Here is a 15,563-nt window from a genome sequence, read left to right on the forward strand (position 1 = left end):
AATTCACAATAAAAATATCAAATTAAAATACATAATTTCAATGACCAGTTATGTTTTAATATCACCACGCAAATCACAACACATCATTAGGTAGAGACAAACGTGTTCTGCCACTGTTAGCTTCAGAGGACATGGCTCTATCCACTGTTGGAAAATGAACTGATGGAACTATCAGCAGGCAGCAGCCTGAAGCTTCAGTTCACACAAGTTTGCTCCAGTCTGGATACTGGCTGCCAGTCAGTATCCCTCTCTGTCAAAACAGGCAATCAAATTTCTGTTGCCTTTCACCACCACCTGTTTATGTGAGTCAGGGTTTTCCATTGTCACAAAATCAAAGGTAAAGAACAAACTGAAAGCAAGTTTTAATGCTACTCTGCGTGTCAGCCATCCCACCACAACTTGATCTCATTATTTCCCAAAAGAAAGCCCAAGTGTCTCACTGAGGGTAGGAAGAATATTTATTCTGGCCATTACAGCTGACATAACCCATATTTACAGCCCAGTCTTTTTGTCATGTTCTTTTATTTTATTTTATTTTTTTCATTTATTTGGGAAGGTGGTCCTTGGAAATGTTTTAACAATCAGAAGTGGGCCTTAAGTTACAAAAGGTTGAGAAACCCTGCTGTAGACCTCATGCTCACCTTAAGAAGCGTTTCCTGTACTAGTTCATCTTGCCTATTTCTTACAGCCAACCTATGCTGTTCCAGGAATTTATTTCTCCTACAGTCATTTTATACACAACGTTACTATTCCACTGGAGTCTGTCTTTAAAGGATATGACTGGTGATTTCCTACGTTTTTCTTGTTTCTTATCTTCAGTACAAAGTCAGTAAGTTGTGATATGTATAACAAGCTAGCGAAGTTCTGTAAATGGAACTGTGTTCTTGTGTATGTGCAGTGGCATCAGATACTTGTAAGTAGATCAATTAATGGTTGCTTTGGCTCTGCACATGTGATTTGCTGACAATAAGAAAAATACAGAAAATTGCCTTTTCCTTTAATAATAATCCCTATTTCTAGAAAGAAGCCTACTAGAAGCTCAGAGAAGATGATCACACTGGTTGCTGGTGTTCTAGGCCACACAGTTCTTCTACGAGTTTTTACCGTGACATCATTTGTTCCAACATCAGTTATGTCACTGTTTTTCCTATTGTCATTGGCGAGCAGGCCCAAGTCTGCAGTGGCATTACAAGCCTCAGTCTGACACTATTAAAAAAAAGCCAGTAACAGGGGATATTTCTGATGTAAACTGTTCCACAGGGACAAATAATTTCCATGGACCAAAGACTCAGGATTGAGCAGCAACCTTGTGTGGTGAATTTCCTCCCATAATGTAAAAAGATGTTTCCACTTTTACACAAAATGAAACATAAAAATTCTTAATACTATATTCCATCTAATAAAACAACACAGACAAACTGTACAACTGTTATACAGCTGATTTACTAATCTCATTGATTTGCACTTATCTTGCAGGGCTTCCTGTTTCTAATCCATAAACTGATCTTCTTTTCTGTAAATGAAACAGTAGAAAGTGGTTTGTTGTAGATATTGTAGAAGCTTTTGGGAGATCCAGTGTTGTTAGTCAAAATGATGACGAACCAAACAGCTGCAGCTGTTACTGGACTAAATTTTAAGACTTAAAGACTCAAGAATCATAGCTTAGCTTCATAAAATAGGTCAACTGTTTACACTGCATTGTGTGGCACATGAGCTGGGCCAACACTGTTAATTTTTGGCTCTCAGATTTGTGTGCTACTGTATACTCGACTGACACAGCCTATGTAAAACTGATTATGCAGAATGTTTGGTTTGTTTACATGATGAATATTGAAAATGAAAAAATAAAGATGAAAAACAAATTATAGATTATTGGTAGGTGGTGTACAACCTGCCATACACCACCCATACTTTTCTCTTATATATGTGAACTTGAGTTTTGCAAGGAATTTTCCCCGCTGATATTGAACATCGCTGACTACATCCTTGGGACACATCTTGAATGAGTCGAAGTAAACAGCATGTCCTTGAGGTCTTTCCTTTCACTCAAAAGTATCTTCAAGGCCAGCATACAAAGAAACATCACTTGGTGTGAACTGAACAAACCTGGGCACTCAGGCAAATACAAAAACATGAGGTCCCTGGGTTCGAATACGACAATCCAAGTTTGAAAATCCCTCCACAGACTACCTCACAAATTCAGCAGCAGGATGTTGTAAGAAATCTTCGGAATATTGGACACATTTTTTTGTTTGTTTGTTTGTTTCTGTTTTTTTTCTTTTCTTTTTCTCTTTGCAGCCGAGGGGGATAGGGTATAGGGGATGGGAGGGTACAGGCTACTTTTTTTTTGTGGAGTTGTTTTGGTAATGAAAAGAACCTGGACAGAGATATTGATACAGCTTGACTGAGTTTTTGATTCAAATGGAGTGTATATTCTTTGCATGACAATTCCTTTGTGTTGTGTGCCCTGTACGCTTACTCAACTACATAGGGGGAAAAGCAATATAAAAAGTTGGCCACAAAAGAAAAGAATAGTGGACACATCCTCTGCTGAAGCTATAGACTTCCTCTCCATTCTCTTCAGACTAATGCAGGCTGTCAGGGAGCAGCAACAACAGGATGAGGAGCAGACGGAAAAGGTCGATCCTTCTCGTTATCAGCTAACTGTTATATTGGTAGGTGTTTACATTATTTTGTCCACCGTCAATAGGCCACATTGTATGTATGCTGTGTAGAGGTGGTAGGGATCCCTCCATCAACACATGGCAGTCAGAATTTATCGAGCGGCAGCCAATCAGAGCGCTCCTCTTAGGGCGAGCCTCCGCGGCGCTCGGCCAATCAGGGGCGCGGAATAGGACCCGTGCCTCCGAGTTGTGCAGCGATGTGGTCACGTGACGCTGGGAAAAGGAATGCCAACATGGACCCGTGGCAAGGACGGGATGTGAGCGTGCGACGACAATAACACGACGGAGGAAGAAGGAAAAACACGAAATTTATTAAACCCATCGACGGCGCTGCTCCTCTGCACCGAACCTCCTCCGAACAACTCGCGGTAGGTCGAGTCGATAAGTCCGGGATTCTCCTGCTCGCTTCATCCGGAGTGAAGGAGCAGTACAGAACATTTTTTTTGACCCAGCCGAACTTGAGACTCGTGGATTCCTATACAGTCACAGTTGTATTCAGGCGGATTGCCATGTCGTCGACCGCTCCTCCGTTATAAACACTTGTATTTGTAATATTTTCCGCTCTATGGAGCGATGTTTGTTCGGGGTGAGTCTTCCTCGCTGGATGGTTATGGGCGCGTCAGTGCGGGCCGTGTTTACCAGCGCGCTGTTTCAAGTATGAGGCCCTGCTGCAACATGTGCCTGACGCTCTGACAGCAGCAACAAACATCCTTTACATAAGCAACTGAGGATTGTTTTACCAGAGGTATCTTTGTGGACTCTGGTTACAAATTTGGGGTCTGCGAACCTGATAGGGGTCCTAGATAGACTCCCGGGGTCCCCCCCAGCTAATTGAAGTTGACCTTTTCGCGTATTAGAAATTTGCATATCCAAATAATTCTTCGTTATGGATTTTTATAGCTTTTGCTGCTGCTCCGGTTTATATACAAATTTGTACAATTAAATAATAACGGTGCTAGATGATTTTGATGATTATTGGGGTGAAGATGGCTTTTGTAAACATGTGCATTTGTTTTATTATTTAAAATAAGTTCAGGGTAGGGCTAGGATTATTTTTGTTATTGATTAATCTGCTGATTATTTTCTTGATGAACTGATTTGGCTAATAAAAAATCAGAAAACAGTGAAAAACAACACATTTTCCTTGATTCCAAAGTGTCTTCAGATGTCTTAATTTGTCTTACCAACAGTCTAAAACTCAAAGATATTCAGTTTACTATCATTTAAAACACGAAAAGCGGCAAATTTGAGAAGCTGGACCCTCAAATGTTTGAAATAATAATTGCAGATGATTTTTTTTTTGTGGATTGATTAATTGATTCATGAACTAATTGTTGCAGCTCTACTCCAGGGGGATATTCTTTGAAGGAGGCCCTATATGTAACAACATGCTCATCATTTGATTACCACCAGAGCAAAATGGGCAACTGCTCTGGGGCCTCCGCATCTAGGGGCCCCAAAATCTCCCAGGTTCACTGTGTGTTAATTGGTTTTGGTAATCTGATTAACTGCAAAACTAAGGCAGGTATTACATTTTTACCTCATGTTCAGCAGTGTCTTCTAGAGGGGCCCTGTGTCAAAAAATAACACTGTATTTGATCAAACTATCACAAATTATCTCAAATGATTATTTCAACATAAGAGTATTTGTTGCAGTGGATAAAATGTGAACTCGGGGTTGACGGGGTCCCTGAACACAGGGTGGGACTTATTTTCATATTTTCTTTTTAGGTTCTTGTTTTACATGTGTGAAGAGTTTGTTTTGCATAACATGACAGCAGAACACAGCTCACTGCTTTGAGCATCAACCTGATTTTGTACAAGATTTTCCCCACATTTGGTATATCATAATAAATATACTGTATGTTGATAATGACATTGAAATTGTGATTAGTTTGAGTCAATTTAGCATTTATAAGCAGCATAGAAACGTTAATAAATGTTTATAACACTATAATATAGTAGTAAGCAGATATAATGAAGTTTATTTATGTACATTATTTGCCAGTAATTATAATTAACATGAGAATTATATTCTCATGTGAGGCATATTTTATATCATTACAGTCGTGTTCTACTATATTTTTGTTCATTATTTGTTTATATACCAGCATCCAGTTATGTTTCCCACAGGAGGAGTTATAGTTATTGACATATACATTAAAACACTTGTATCTGCTTATCACTACAGTATGGTGTGTAATAAACTGTCTATGTACTTAAAGTAAAAGTATTACCAATTTTGTTACCCACCAAAATTGCCTTTGGCTCATCTGGCAGTTCATTAAAGCATAGACACACAGCACATAATAACACTGAGAGTGTGAATACTAAGTGATAAAATAAAAACATATTGAAATTGAGTCTCTAAGAAGGCTGTTGCCTGTGAGATAAATTACCTCTAATGTTCTTTATGGCCAAAGTTTTCAATCCGGAAATAAAGGGAAATAGCTTTACATGCACTTTTACTTTCTGCTACTTTCTAATAAAAGCCTATGTCAATGCTGCCATTGCAGGTTTTTGTGATTCGTCTTCTGGATAGAGTTTCTCCAACATCCTCTCTACTGGTTTGGCCTGGATCAATGGTGTCTCTCAGCAGCAGAACGCTGAGTTTGGAGAATGACCTGTTCAGGGACAGCAGCAGCAGCAGCAGCAGCAGCAGCATCCTGTTCTCCCTCGGCCTGGGAGATGGAGCCTGCAGCGAGGGGGGCAGTTCAGCCTCCTGTGACAGCCCCGAGGCTGGGGAGTTGGGGGCTATGCACAGCTCCAGCCCTGGAGAGGAGGAGGACGAGGAGGAGGAAGAAGACGAAGACGAAGGGGTACCTCTGCATATTTTTCTAGGAGCAGCAGAGGAGGAGGAACCTGCAAGTCAGGAAACCCAGCTGCCAGAATTCTCCTTCAATCCGTCTTCCCCATTCTCCCCAACCCTGGAGGACATAGAGGAGTTCTTGAGGGAAAAGATGGAACCGGTCAAAGAGGGGCTGCTGGCCCCTAAAGAGGAGGTCTCCCCTCTACCATGTAGCACCAGTGACTCTTCATCCTCTGCTGCGCCCCCAGCCCCTTCCTCAGAGTCTTGCAGTGACTCAGGGACTAGTGCCTCCCATTGCACTTCAAACCCAAACACCCTCCAGAATGAGCAAAAGAGTCCCAGCCCAGCTGACGCTTCCCCTTCTGCCCAAGTAAACCCCTCACCATCCACCTTAACCCCGCCGATGCTCCTTGGTGCTCCGCTGGTCCTCCAGCTCCAGCCCCTACCTCTGGCCCAGCCTCAGACCCCAGTGGGGTCTCCTCCTGGGGCCCCAGGTGGCATTTGGCTCACTCATCTGGTCATGGGGCTCCAGGGTGCAACAGGACAAAATCTCACCCTGCTGGCCCCCCAGGTGCCCTCCACCTCCACCACCTTGGTGTCTCTGAACAGTGGGGATAAGTCAGCTGACCAGAAGTACGTGAAGATCGCCCCTCTGCCCATCACAATGAGGACTCTAGAGATTACGGGCGTGACTGGGGTTGGGGGCCAGGGCATCGGTCTGTTGAAGGCCGTGGCCCCCAGGGTGACCAGAGTGCCACCCACAGAGAGGGTCCATAAGTGCTCCCACCCAGGCTGTGGGAAAATGTACACCAAAAGCAGCCACCTGAAAGCTCACTTCCGCCGGCATACGGGAGAGAAACCCTACACTTGTAGCTGGCCTGAATGTGGCTGGAGGTACGTGATGTCATAAACTACTGTGTCTTATCAGTAAAAACCAAATTAGTGTGGGGCTGAAAAACAACGGTTATCTTTATTACACATTAATCTGTTTTTCAAGGCATGTGCTATTGCCTTACCTATAACAGTTGGGGATGGACTAAATATTATCTAACTAATATTAATGTATTGTGTTACTAGAAACATAAATGCACTTATTCAATGAAAATAAACAATGTTATTTTAAGGGGGAACATGTGTTTAATCCCATGTCTTATCTAGTCTATGTATTGGTTTTAAATGAAATCATTTTTAAGGTAAACCTACACCAGAAATAACTAATCATAACTAACTAATAATAATGTATTTCAAACATGTAACTATTAGATGTCGTGAAAGACAGAATAATGTCACTCTGGCTGTTTCTTTACACCTTTACACAACATTTCTGTCTTTACAGTTTAACCTGAAACAGGCTAGAGGACATACTAGCAGCAGACTTACAGCTCCAGCCCATAAAACAAACAGTAAAATGTGTGTTTATGTAACGAGCAGAAGCCACCGGCAGCTGCTCCGTTAATTCAGTCGTGAAGTCACTTTCCTCTTCGTTCTTCTTTCTGTTACACTCAACTCTGATGTGGTTTGTTCAAGTGGTGTTGCTGTACATAGCTGTCCAAGATGGCGAACCCGCTCATGCGTGCGCGATGCAGATCGGGCAGCGACAGGCTCTTGTAACATTTCTGGGAAAATGCTGGTACGGCTGCAGTGTGAATGAAAGCAGTAATATTGCAGGGACAGACATGTAAAGGGTACATCTGACGAGAGACGCTTTCAAATGGAGCAAGTGAACCAATCACAAGACTCCACTGATGATGTATTTGAATCTGTGACTTGTTTATGGTTGCCTTGCCAATGCTTTTGCGGATGATTTGTCTGGTAAAATTGTTGAATATTAAATATATAACAAGAACATCAGCACCAGACAAAAACAGCTACATACATTTACATCCGGCCTTCATATTCATATAGTCATATGTGAAAACGGCTTAGTCAGCCAAATTCTGGACAATGTCCAGAGAATCAGGTCCGACCATTGTCTGGAGTTGCCCTTTCACACATGTAGCACACAGCAGGATATTGTCCATGTCAGACACATTCTCACCCACTGCAAATACTCTGTTTGGTTTAGGTGAGGGGTGCAGAAGGCAGGATGACGCTACGTACATATGTACGTACGTCACAGTTGTAATACAGAAGTTTTAAGCTTTTCATCAGAAACAAAATAGCTTTTATTTCACTAGAAATCACAGGAAGTCCTCTCTCCCATTAGCCCTACTTTCACAGCGGAGCGTTCAGGCCCAGTCAAGACAATCCAGCTTAGCTGGCCAGCTGCATTCATCCAGCACCAGCCGCATGTGTAAAATAGAGGCTGTGGATGAGAGGGGAGTTTACTGCTGGAAGTCAAAGACGGCGTATTTTAGTTTATGTTCTGCTTGTTCAACAGTTGATGGATAAATTACTTGTACCGTCTCCCTTACTGCCAGATTTTGTTGCAGCGAGCAGTTGTAGCTTCTACAGAGAATGACCTGCTGTATTCACACATGGGCTCGATCAGACATTACACAGACTTTGTACAAGGGAGCTGCCGGGGTAAAGTCCATTTAATGTCCGGTCCGACTGATTAGGACATTTGCGTTCATACATAAAGCTCCTCTGGGTCATGTCTGGATAATTTCAGGGATACACTGCATGTGTGAAAGGGGTTTAACAGTAACCCAGAGCTGTATTCTCTCCTGGCTGCGCTCTTGAACACCAGACTTAGAGACATGGATGATTCTGGTTTCTATATATTGATTATTTAGTGGGTTAATTAGGAAGTAGGTTAATCTGAAACTCTTGATGTATCTCTTTGTATCCTGTGTTCCTAACCCCGAACTTCTGCTCCTGTGTCACCAGGTTCTCCCGATCCGACGAACTGTCCCGTCACCGACGCTCCCACTCCGGCATCAAGCCGTACGAGTGCTCACTGTGCGAGAAGAAATTTGCCCGCAGCGACCACTTATCCAAACACACAAAGGTTCACCGCAGCTCCAGGCCAAGCAGGATTATCAGATCCACCGTGTGACACCTTCACCTGGCCTAGATCCCGGTGTCCCTCAGGACTTTTGGTGCTTCATGAGCAGAACTTTTCAGAAGAATCTTGAGAGCTGGCTATTGTTTCTCTCCCTCGTAATATCCTCTCCTTTCTCTCTTCCCCGCTGTTTACCTTTCACCGTTCCCCTCTGAGCAGCTCGTCTTAGTGCTACACTGAGCTAACAGCCACCTCAGGAAAAACTCAGCTGAAAGTGGATTTCCTGGCCTTCACACACACACACACACACACACACACACACACATGTCAAATCACATAAGAGGAGACAGTCTTACAGAGGCCCCTCTACCAGGTACTGTTGGAAGTAGGGTGGTAACCGGTAATGGGAGCTTCTGTAATTATAATCTCCCCTCTTCCTCAAAGCCAAACATCAGGGTCCACATGCATAAAGCTTCCCAATGTTTTTGTATGTCGTCTGAGTATGAATTTACTGTGTTTGTTTAGCATACATTTGGGTCACATTTATGCCATGTGTTCTAATCATAAGGCTCCCGATGGACATGTTCACGTGGCAGAGCGTGACAGCCGTGTCTGTAGGATGAAATTCTGATTAAAGCAGCAGAAGTCTACTCTAAATACTTTTTAGAGCCCTATATGAATGAGTGGTATGACAGGAAAAAAAAAACAAAACTTGTGGCTTTGCTTACAATTTGTCCAAACTGCGAAAAACTTTAAAAACTTCCAATGTTTTATGCATCCAACCCTGGCCTTTATTGCATTCGTCCAATCATAATCCACCATCTTGACCTGTTTGCCTTTTTCTCTGTCCCAGTATGCCGTAATCTGGATCGATGCCTTTGATCATGTCACAAAACTTCACTTGATCCTACTGTTGTACTGTTATCATATGACTGCTCTTATTTAACTGTGATTCTATGAACCGGGGGTTGCCAAACCAGAAATCCCTGTTGTAGCCCTGTGAGAGCATGAAAACGACACCCTCAGTGCGTGACAGTTTATAAGCTCTTTGTTCTCTGAAAGTCTCTTGAAATCATTGTGCAGCCGACTTACGTGGTCTAGAAACTTTCTCGGCCTATATGTTATACTTTGGCTCAGTGGTGCGAAAGTGGAAAAAAAAAAAAAAGCTCTTTCTTATTTACAGTAGCAGTTACCTTTCTCTGTTGGTTGTAGCAGCAAGAAAAGCTAATAGTTTAAACAGCTGGAAAGGCAGCTAACATCTATTCAATCATCTGTATAAGCATACTCAATATAATGTGTACTGAACATAAAGGACAAAGATAACATGTGTACAGCCTGTAGCCTTTATATAGATGTGTTTTTTTTATCAAAGAGGATTTTCAATCAGTGCATTAAGCTATTCAGTCGTGTTTCTGGAGAGGTTTTTCAGTCCGATGTGTGTTTGATTGTAGCGTGATCAATCTGTGGAATGTCAGGCTGATTATGGTCTGGGATTTGGAGTCCCATTCTGCCCATTCACAAACCATTAAACCGAGTCTGCTGGTCTCAAGTGCACTTGTGTTAGCAGAAAGCGGAAGCAGTCGTTGTGCTCTTATGGCAGTTCCATAAAAATGTATCGGAACCATAAAATGCCAAAAAAAAAAGAAAAAAAAAAAAGAGAGGATATTTTGTAAAGAGGGCTAAACTGCATTGCGCAGTTCAGTCACTGTTGTCATGTGTTCTTTGATCTGAACCTTTTGGTGCTTGTTAACCTTCCAGTGCTCCACACGAAGAGACTGTATAACTGAAAGCATAACGCTTCATATAACTGGATTGTCTTTGTTGTCCTGCAGATGCTCACTACTACAAACCGTAGGCTACTGGCAATCTAAGCTCGAGCAACATTGGTGCTATTGGATAAACTGAAAACTAGAGCACTTCAGCATGTAGCAGTGCACATTTTTGTCATTTTACACAGCAATCATCCTCATATCTTTGTTACCTTATGGATACGATAGGTTTCATTTTTTTTTAAAAAACAATCACGCTTAGTAATATGGAAACCCGTTTAAAGCAGACAGACGGGCAGACGTGTTTATCTGTCTGAACCGGTGCTGTCTTTGTGTCTGAGCCTCCCCAGGCTGCTTCTACTGACCTACATCCAGATCTGTATTCCCTAATCATCATCCAGTTCTCTCTCTGTCTCTGTTTCTCTCTGAGTCCTGCTTGTGTATCTGTTTGAACACAGGCTGTATTTTTTTTGAATACCAGAAATGCTATTTTCCTATTTGCAAAAATAAAAAGCAAAAACTTGACAATGCTGAATCTTTTGCTGTGTTGTTATGTGCTTTCTGAAAAGAGCTGCTACTGCATTCATGAGGACAGAATGAGAGTTCTTACAAGTGTTAGAATTCATTTCTCATGATATAATGAGTTATATCTTTTCAGATCTTGACAAATTTTGCAATTACTGGTCAAAAAAAGAGGATTTTTTTTTTTTAACATCCACCGCCATCTTAGCTGCCTGTTGCCTGTTTACACATCCAGCAGACATGGAGCAACATTAGTATTCATTGGGAGTCATGTTTCTAGTGACCCACTGGATGCAAGTCTACAGAGATCCCCTGGGGTCAACTGAAAAAAAAAAAAAGATCCATGTGTTAACCGTGGTGAAGTTAGTTTAAGTTAGATATTCAACAGACATTCACTCCGGATCCAGCTGCTTCTTCTTATTCAGTTCCACCCAGTGTTGGCAGGCAGAGGACGGTTAGCTCACCTCCGAGCACTTGGGGTTTCACTTAGGGACCGTCAATAAATTACTGTTTGTGTGACACAAAACCTTTGTGCTGATTTGCCCACATTAGTGAAAATTATGATTAAAAAATGCACTACATTGGTCTCATGTAGCACACTTGTTTTAATTGCTAATGTATAATTGATTTATTTCACATATAAATATTTGAATAGAAAATAATTGCAGTTTTTTTCAATAGCTTCCATGTCATGTGACCCGGTGACCAAATTTTATTACTACACTGTATAAACAAGACACACCTGTTTTTATTGGATTTTAGTTCTTCTATTATTTATTAATATTTTTATAGAGAATTCAAATAATACTTTCTACCTCCCTCTCCTTTGTAAATTCTGTTATTGTCATTCAGGTTCAGGTGCATTACTGCCACCTACTGCTCCTCAGGATTTCAGTCAACCTGAATGATTGTACAGTCATGCCTCACATTGTTGAAATTTCATTCGTTTCTTCCTCATAATTCTCCTGAAAATAAACAAACATACCTGTATTGTGCTTCTCGAAAATGTAAAAACATGTTGTTCAGTTTGATACAGACACTTTACTATGTTGGCTTCTTCTCATCTGTTCCTTGCTAGAAACACTAAAATGGTATTGATTTGGAGTCACTCGGTCACATGACATGGAAGCTATTGAAAACAATTGCAATTATTCTCTATTCAAATATTTATGTAAAATAAATTAATTACACATTGACAATCAAAATAGTAAATAAAGAAATAAATCAACAACATTCACTATTTCATCTGCCAACCTGCTTTTATAAAGTAAAGGTGAACCTTCAAATAGTGGTTTGCTTTGCTGTCATGGTAGACAAAGTTAGCATTCTGCTCTCCTGTCATTGTTTCTCTAGTCACGGCCTCTCCTCTATTGTACCCAGCAAGCGTCTCATTGAAATGACACCAATCTGAATTTCCTGCAGCACTGAGCGACAGCAGGATTACAGCACAGAGTGGGTGGCAGGATAACCACATCAAGGCCACTCCTGCATGTCTCTGTATGAAAAAAATGCCGCAGGCAGGTTTCAATTCTGTAATCACTTTCCAATACTGATCTGACTGCTGCAGTGTGGTGCAGAGTCTCAGTGTTCAGTACTCTTAAGAAAGCACAGAGGAGGCTGCAGCTTTGTATCTCTAACCTTATCTATTTGGAATTTTTGGTTGTTGGTGCTTTCCAGTTGTGTTTGTCTGGGAGGGAGCACCCAGAGGAAACTGGGACAGGCTTCAAAGCAAATATCTGCATCGCCTCTTTTCCTGCTCTGCTCTTTTGCACTGTCGCTAATCTGGGAAGATACGGTCAGAAAGAGCTGCTCATCAGATTCATGTCGAGTTGTGCTGTTTTGTTTCACAAAGCTGAGGCAGATGTCTGAGAAGACAGTGGGCCAGAACAGGAGGACAGAGGGAGAAAGGGGGTTTCCATTTAGAAATGAAATGTGGCCACAGGCTATAATGTAATAAGAGTGGCTGACAACAGTTGTGACCAGAGGTTATAGGACAGAGCACTACTGTCTTTAAAGCAGAACAGTACTATCCTTAAAAAGTTGTAGATTTACTCTAATCAGTAAGTGTGTCAAGAACATTTGCCTCCTGAAGCTGAAGACCACAAAGGAATGTATTATTCCAGTTGAAGAGATAGTTTTAAGCTATTCCTTTGACCATGAATAAGAAACTTATTTAGAAGATTCATGAAATGTTTTCTCCCTTCATGCTTTATTCCATCTTCCTCTCTTTTGTACCTCTCTGTGGCCTTGTAGGACACTTAACTGAATTCACAGAGGAATCACAAAAGCAGAATGAGAAAAGCTTAAAGCTGCACTTATCAAATTTTTATATTAATAATATGTCATATGACTACATGTGAAAAGGGGTACTCATAGTGATGATCCTCCAGAACTAATTCTGGCATTCCCCTCAGCTCTATAGTACATTTTAGTGTCTTTCAGCTCATTGTTTTGGTTTTGCGGCCTACAACTTTAAAGTTTTGGTTCAGTCTCACTGTTCTCATCAATATCGTTCAGCTTTTTTGCTGAAAGTCAGCAAAAATACACTGACGGTACACTACATGTCCGACACCAAACATCAGACAGACAAGAAGAAGTTAGCGACTAGCTGAACATACTGGAGCATTTAGCAGCTAAACAGGCAGATATTTTTCTCAGGAGTTGGTGGAGACCAAAACACTTCTAAAATAAGAGTGAATATTGAATTTATACTCTTACATTCAGAAACATTTATCCAAATATATGCTAATGTTGCTCCATGTCTGCTGGATGTGTATATAAGCAACTGTTAGCTAAAAGGTTTGTCAACTTCATGATTTCACCCTTGTGTTTACAGCTTGTTCCAAACAGTTTGTGAAGGATTAAGTCCATTTTTATTTGTATAGCCCAATATCACAAATCACAAATTTGCCAGAGGGGGCTTTACAATCAACAACATCCATTGTCCTTAGACCCTTGATTCAAATAGGGAAAAACTCCCTAAAAAACCCTTTAACTGAGAGAAAATGGAAGAAACTTCAGGAAGAGCAGCAGAGGAGGGATCCCTCTCATCGGACAAATTAATATGCAATAGATGTTGTGTGTACAGAATAGACGAAGAAAGACATATTACAGAACAGTCATCACAACAGTAGAACAGCCAAGAAAACAGAATGACAAAATTATGCTGAATTATGATTAAGATGGACACAACAACTTAAACCTAGAGATACACACCACTGGGTTACAATTAATTTGTGACCTTTCTACACAAACATTAAATTTCCATTGAGAACATGCTATTGATTCTCAGGTCAGCTGCAAGTTAAACACTGGTTTAAAACAAATGTGCAGGATATCTATATGAAATATAGACACATTATTAATCTGTAGATGTTAATAGGGGACATCCATAGATTTCACCCTCGGCTGTGATGACTCACTCAACCAACAAGTGAATCCAGCACCACTACTCTATACATAATCACCCTCACTGACTGCACTAAGAGCTGAATAGTCTCAATGTTTATTGGCTGAATCTCAGAATCCTATTTAGACTAATAGTGAGCTCTGATTGGCTGACATAAAGTGTTTACAGCTACTCAGTTTTACTTTGGCTTATACTGAGGTTATAGTGTTTCTTTATTCTGTGATAATGTGGGTTTATTTGGCAATATTTCTGGCTGTTGCAGAAGCTACGTTTCCCTTCAACACTTCTCAGTCAAAGCTGTGCTCATCACATCACAAATATACATAATAAACATCTGAATGGCATAGATTCAGTATATGTTCTTATACCACACAAACTGATAAATCGTTACTTGTTACTTGTTACATGTGGTAATACTGAGTGTAGCTAAAGGTTCACTCAGTGTCCTTGTCATATAACAAAATGAATGAGTACACTTACCTTGCTGAAAGCTAGTTGATGGTTATGTGTCACTCCTGTAATATGCTGCCACTTGGTGGTTAATCTGAAAACATGCAGTCATTTCTACATAGTGTGGGTTTGTGTAGAGAAGGAATTACTGTATATATCAGACTTCTAGTTTATTATGCTAATTCACAGTCTACGTCCATGACTTGTGTCTTGTATGTGTGCTATAATTCCACAATGGACAAGGACTGCTTTTCCACACAAAAAGAGAATTGGTCTGAACCATCTTTTGTTTTTGGCAATGCAATTATGAAGCACATTTCATTACATTTGAAATCACTATGCTTTACATTAAAATGACCGTGTAAACACTGTCACCTAAAGACAGTATGGACCCCACATCCATCCCACAGACATAAACCATACACACACATACGTTAAGTAATCATAAGCCTGAGAAAACAGAAAAGTTTTTAATTTGTGTTTGATCATGAACACAGTTGTGACTGTGATAGATCAGTTTGTTCCAGACAACAGGACCAAAGCACCTCTAGATCTGGATCTTATAGGTGCAAACCCACCACCTGATAACCTGAGATGACTGACTGGATTGTAATCAGTGAGCAGGTCAGAAATGATGCGCAGAGCCCCTAAAAACTTGGTTTCAGAGGTATGTGACATCACCTTTTTCCATCTGAGTCCTGCCCACATCAAAGCAGTGAGAGACACACAGACAAAAACACAAATACAAATTGCTCAGGGGAAATTTTAAATAAAAAGGGTTCTAACTTTGCCAGAAAAATATTGGGTTCATGTCAGACCCCATTGCCCATAGTAAGAAGCTGACTGAACAACTTGATTGCTTTAAAGACTATAAGCAGAATACTAATGCTGTATTGCACTGGGAACCAATCAAGTGATTTAAGCACAGGGGTAATATATTTGGCATTGGGTGTATGTGTGAGGACTCTGTGTT

General features: G+C 40.9%; 1 protein-coding gene across 1 annotated transcript; it reads left to right on the forward strand.

The window, feature by feature from the left end:
* Nucleotides 1-2,874: 2,874 nt before the first annotated feature.
* On the forward strand, nucleotides 2,875-10,744 carry si:ch211-117k10.3 (Krueppel-like factor 15). Its single transcript, XM_042407559.1, has 3 exons — nucleotides 2,875-3,052; nucleotides 5,201-6,387; nucleotides 8,326-10,744. Exons 2-3 carry the CDS (start codon nucleotides 5,267-5,269, stop codon nucleotides 8,492-8,494), a joined length of 1,290 nt encoding a protein of 429 aa, XP_042263493.1. The 5' UTR covers nucleotides 2,875-3,052; nucleotides 5,201-5,266; the 3' UTR covers nucleotides 8,495-10,744.
* The last annotated feature ends 4,819 nt before the right edge of the window (nucleotides 10,745-15,563 follow it).

Source organism: Thunnus maccoyii, chromosome 3 (assembly GCF_910596095.1).
Source record: "Thunnus maccoyii chromosome 3, fThuMac1.1, whole genome shotgun sequence".
NCBI classification, from domain to species: domain Eukaryota; kingdom Metazoa; phylum Chordata; class Actinopteri; order Scombriformes; family Scombridae; genus Thunnus; species Thunnus maccoyii.

Excerpts from the sequence above, each read along its gene's own strand:
- si:ch211-117k10.3 (XM_042407559.1), top strand. The coding sequence starts at position 5,267 with ATGGTGTCTCTCAGCAGCAGAACGCTGAGTTTGGAGAATGACCTGTTC. Across the intron at positions 6,388-8,325 it reads TGGCCTGAATGTGGCTGGAG|GTTCTCCCGATCCGACGAAC; the intron begins GTACGTGATGTC and ends CTGTGTCACCAG.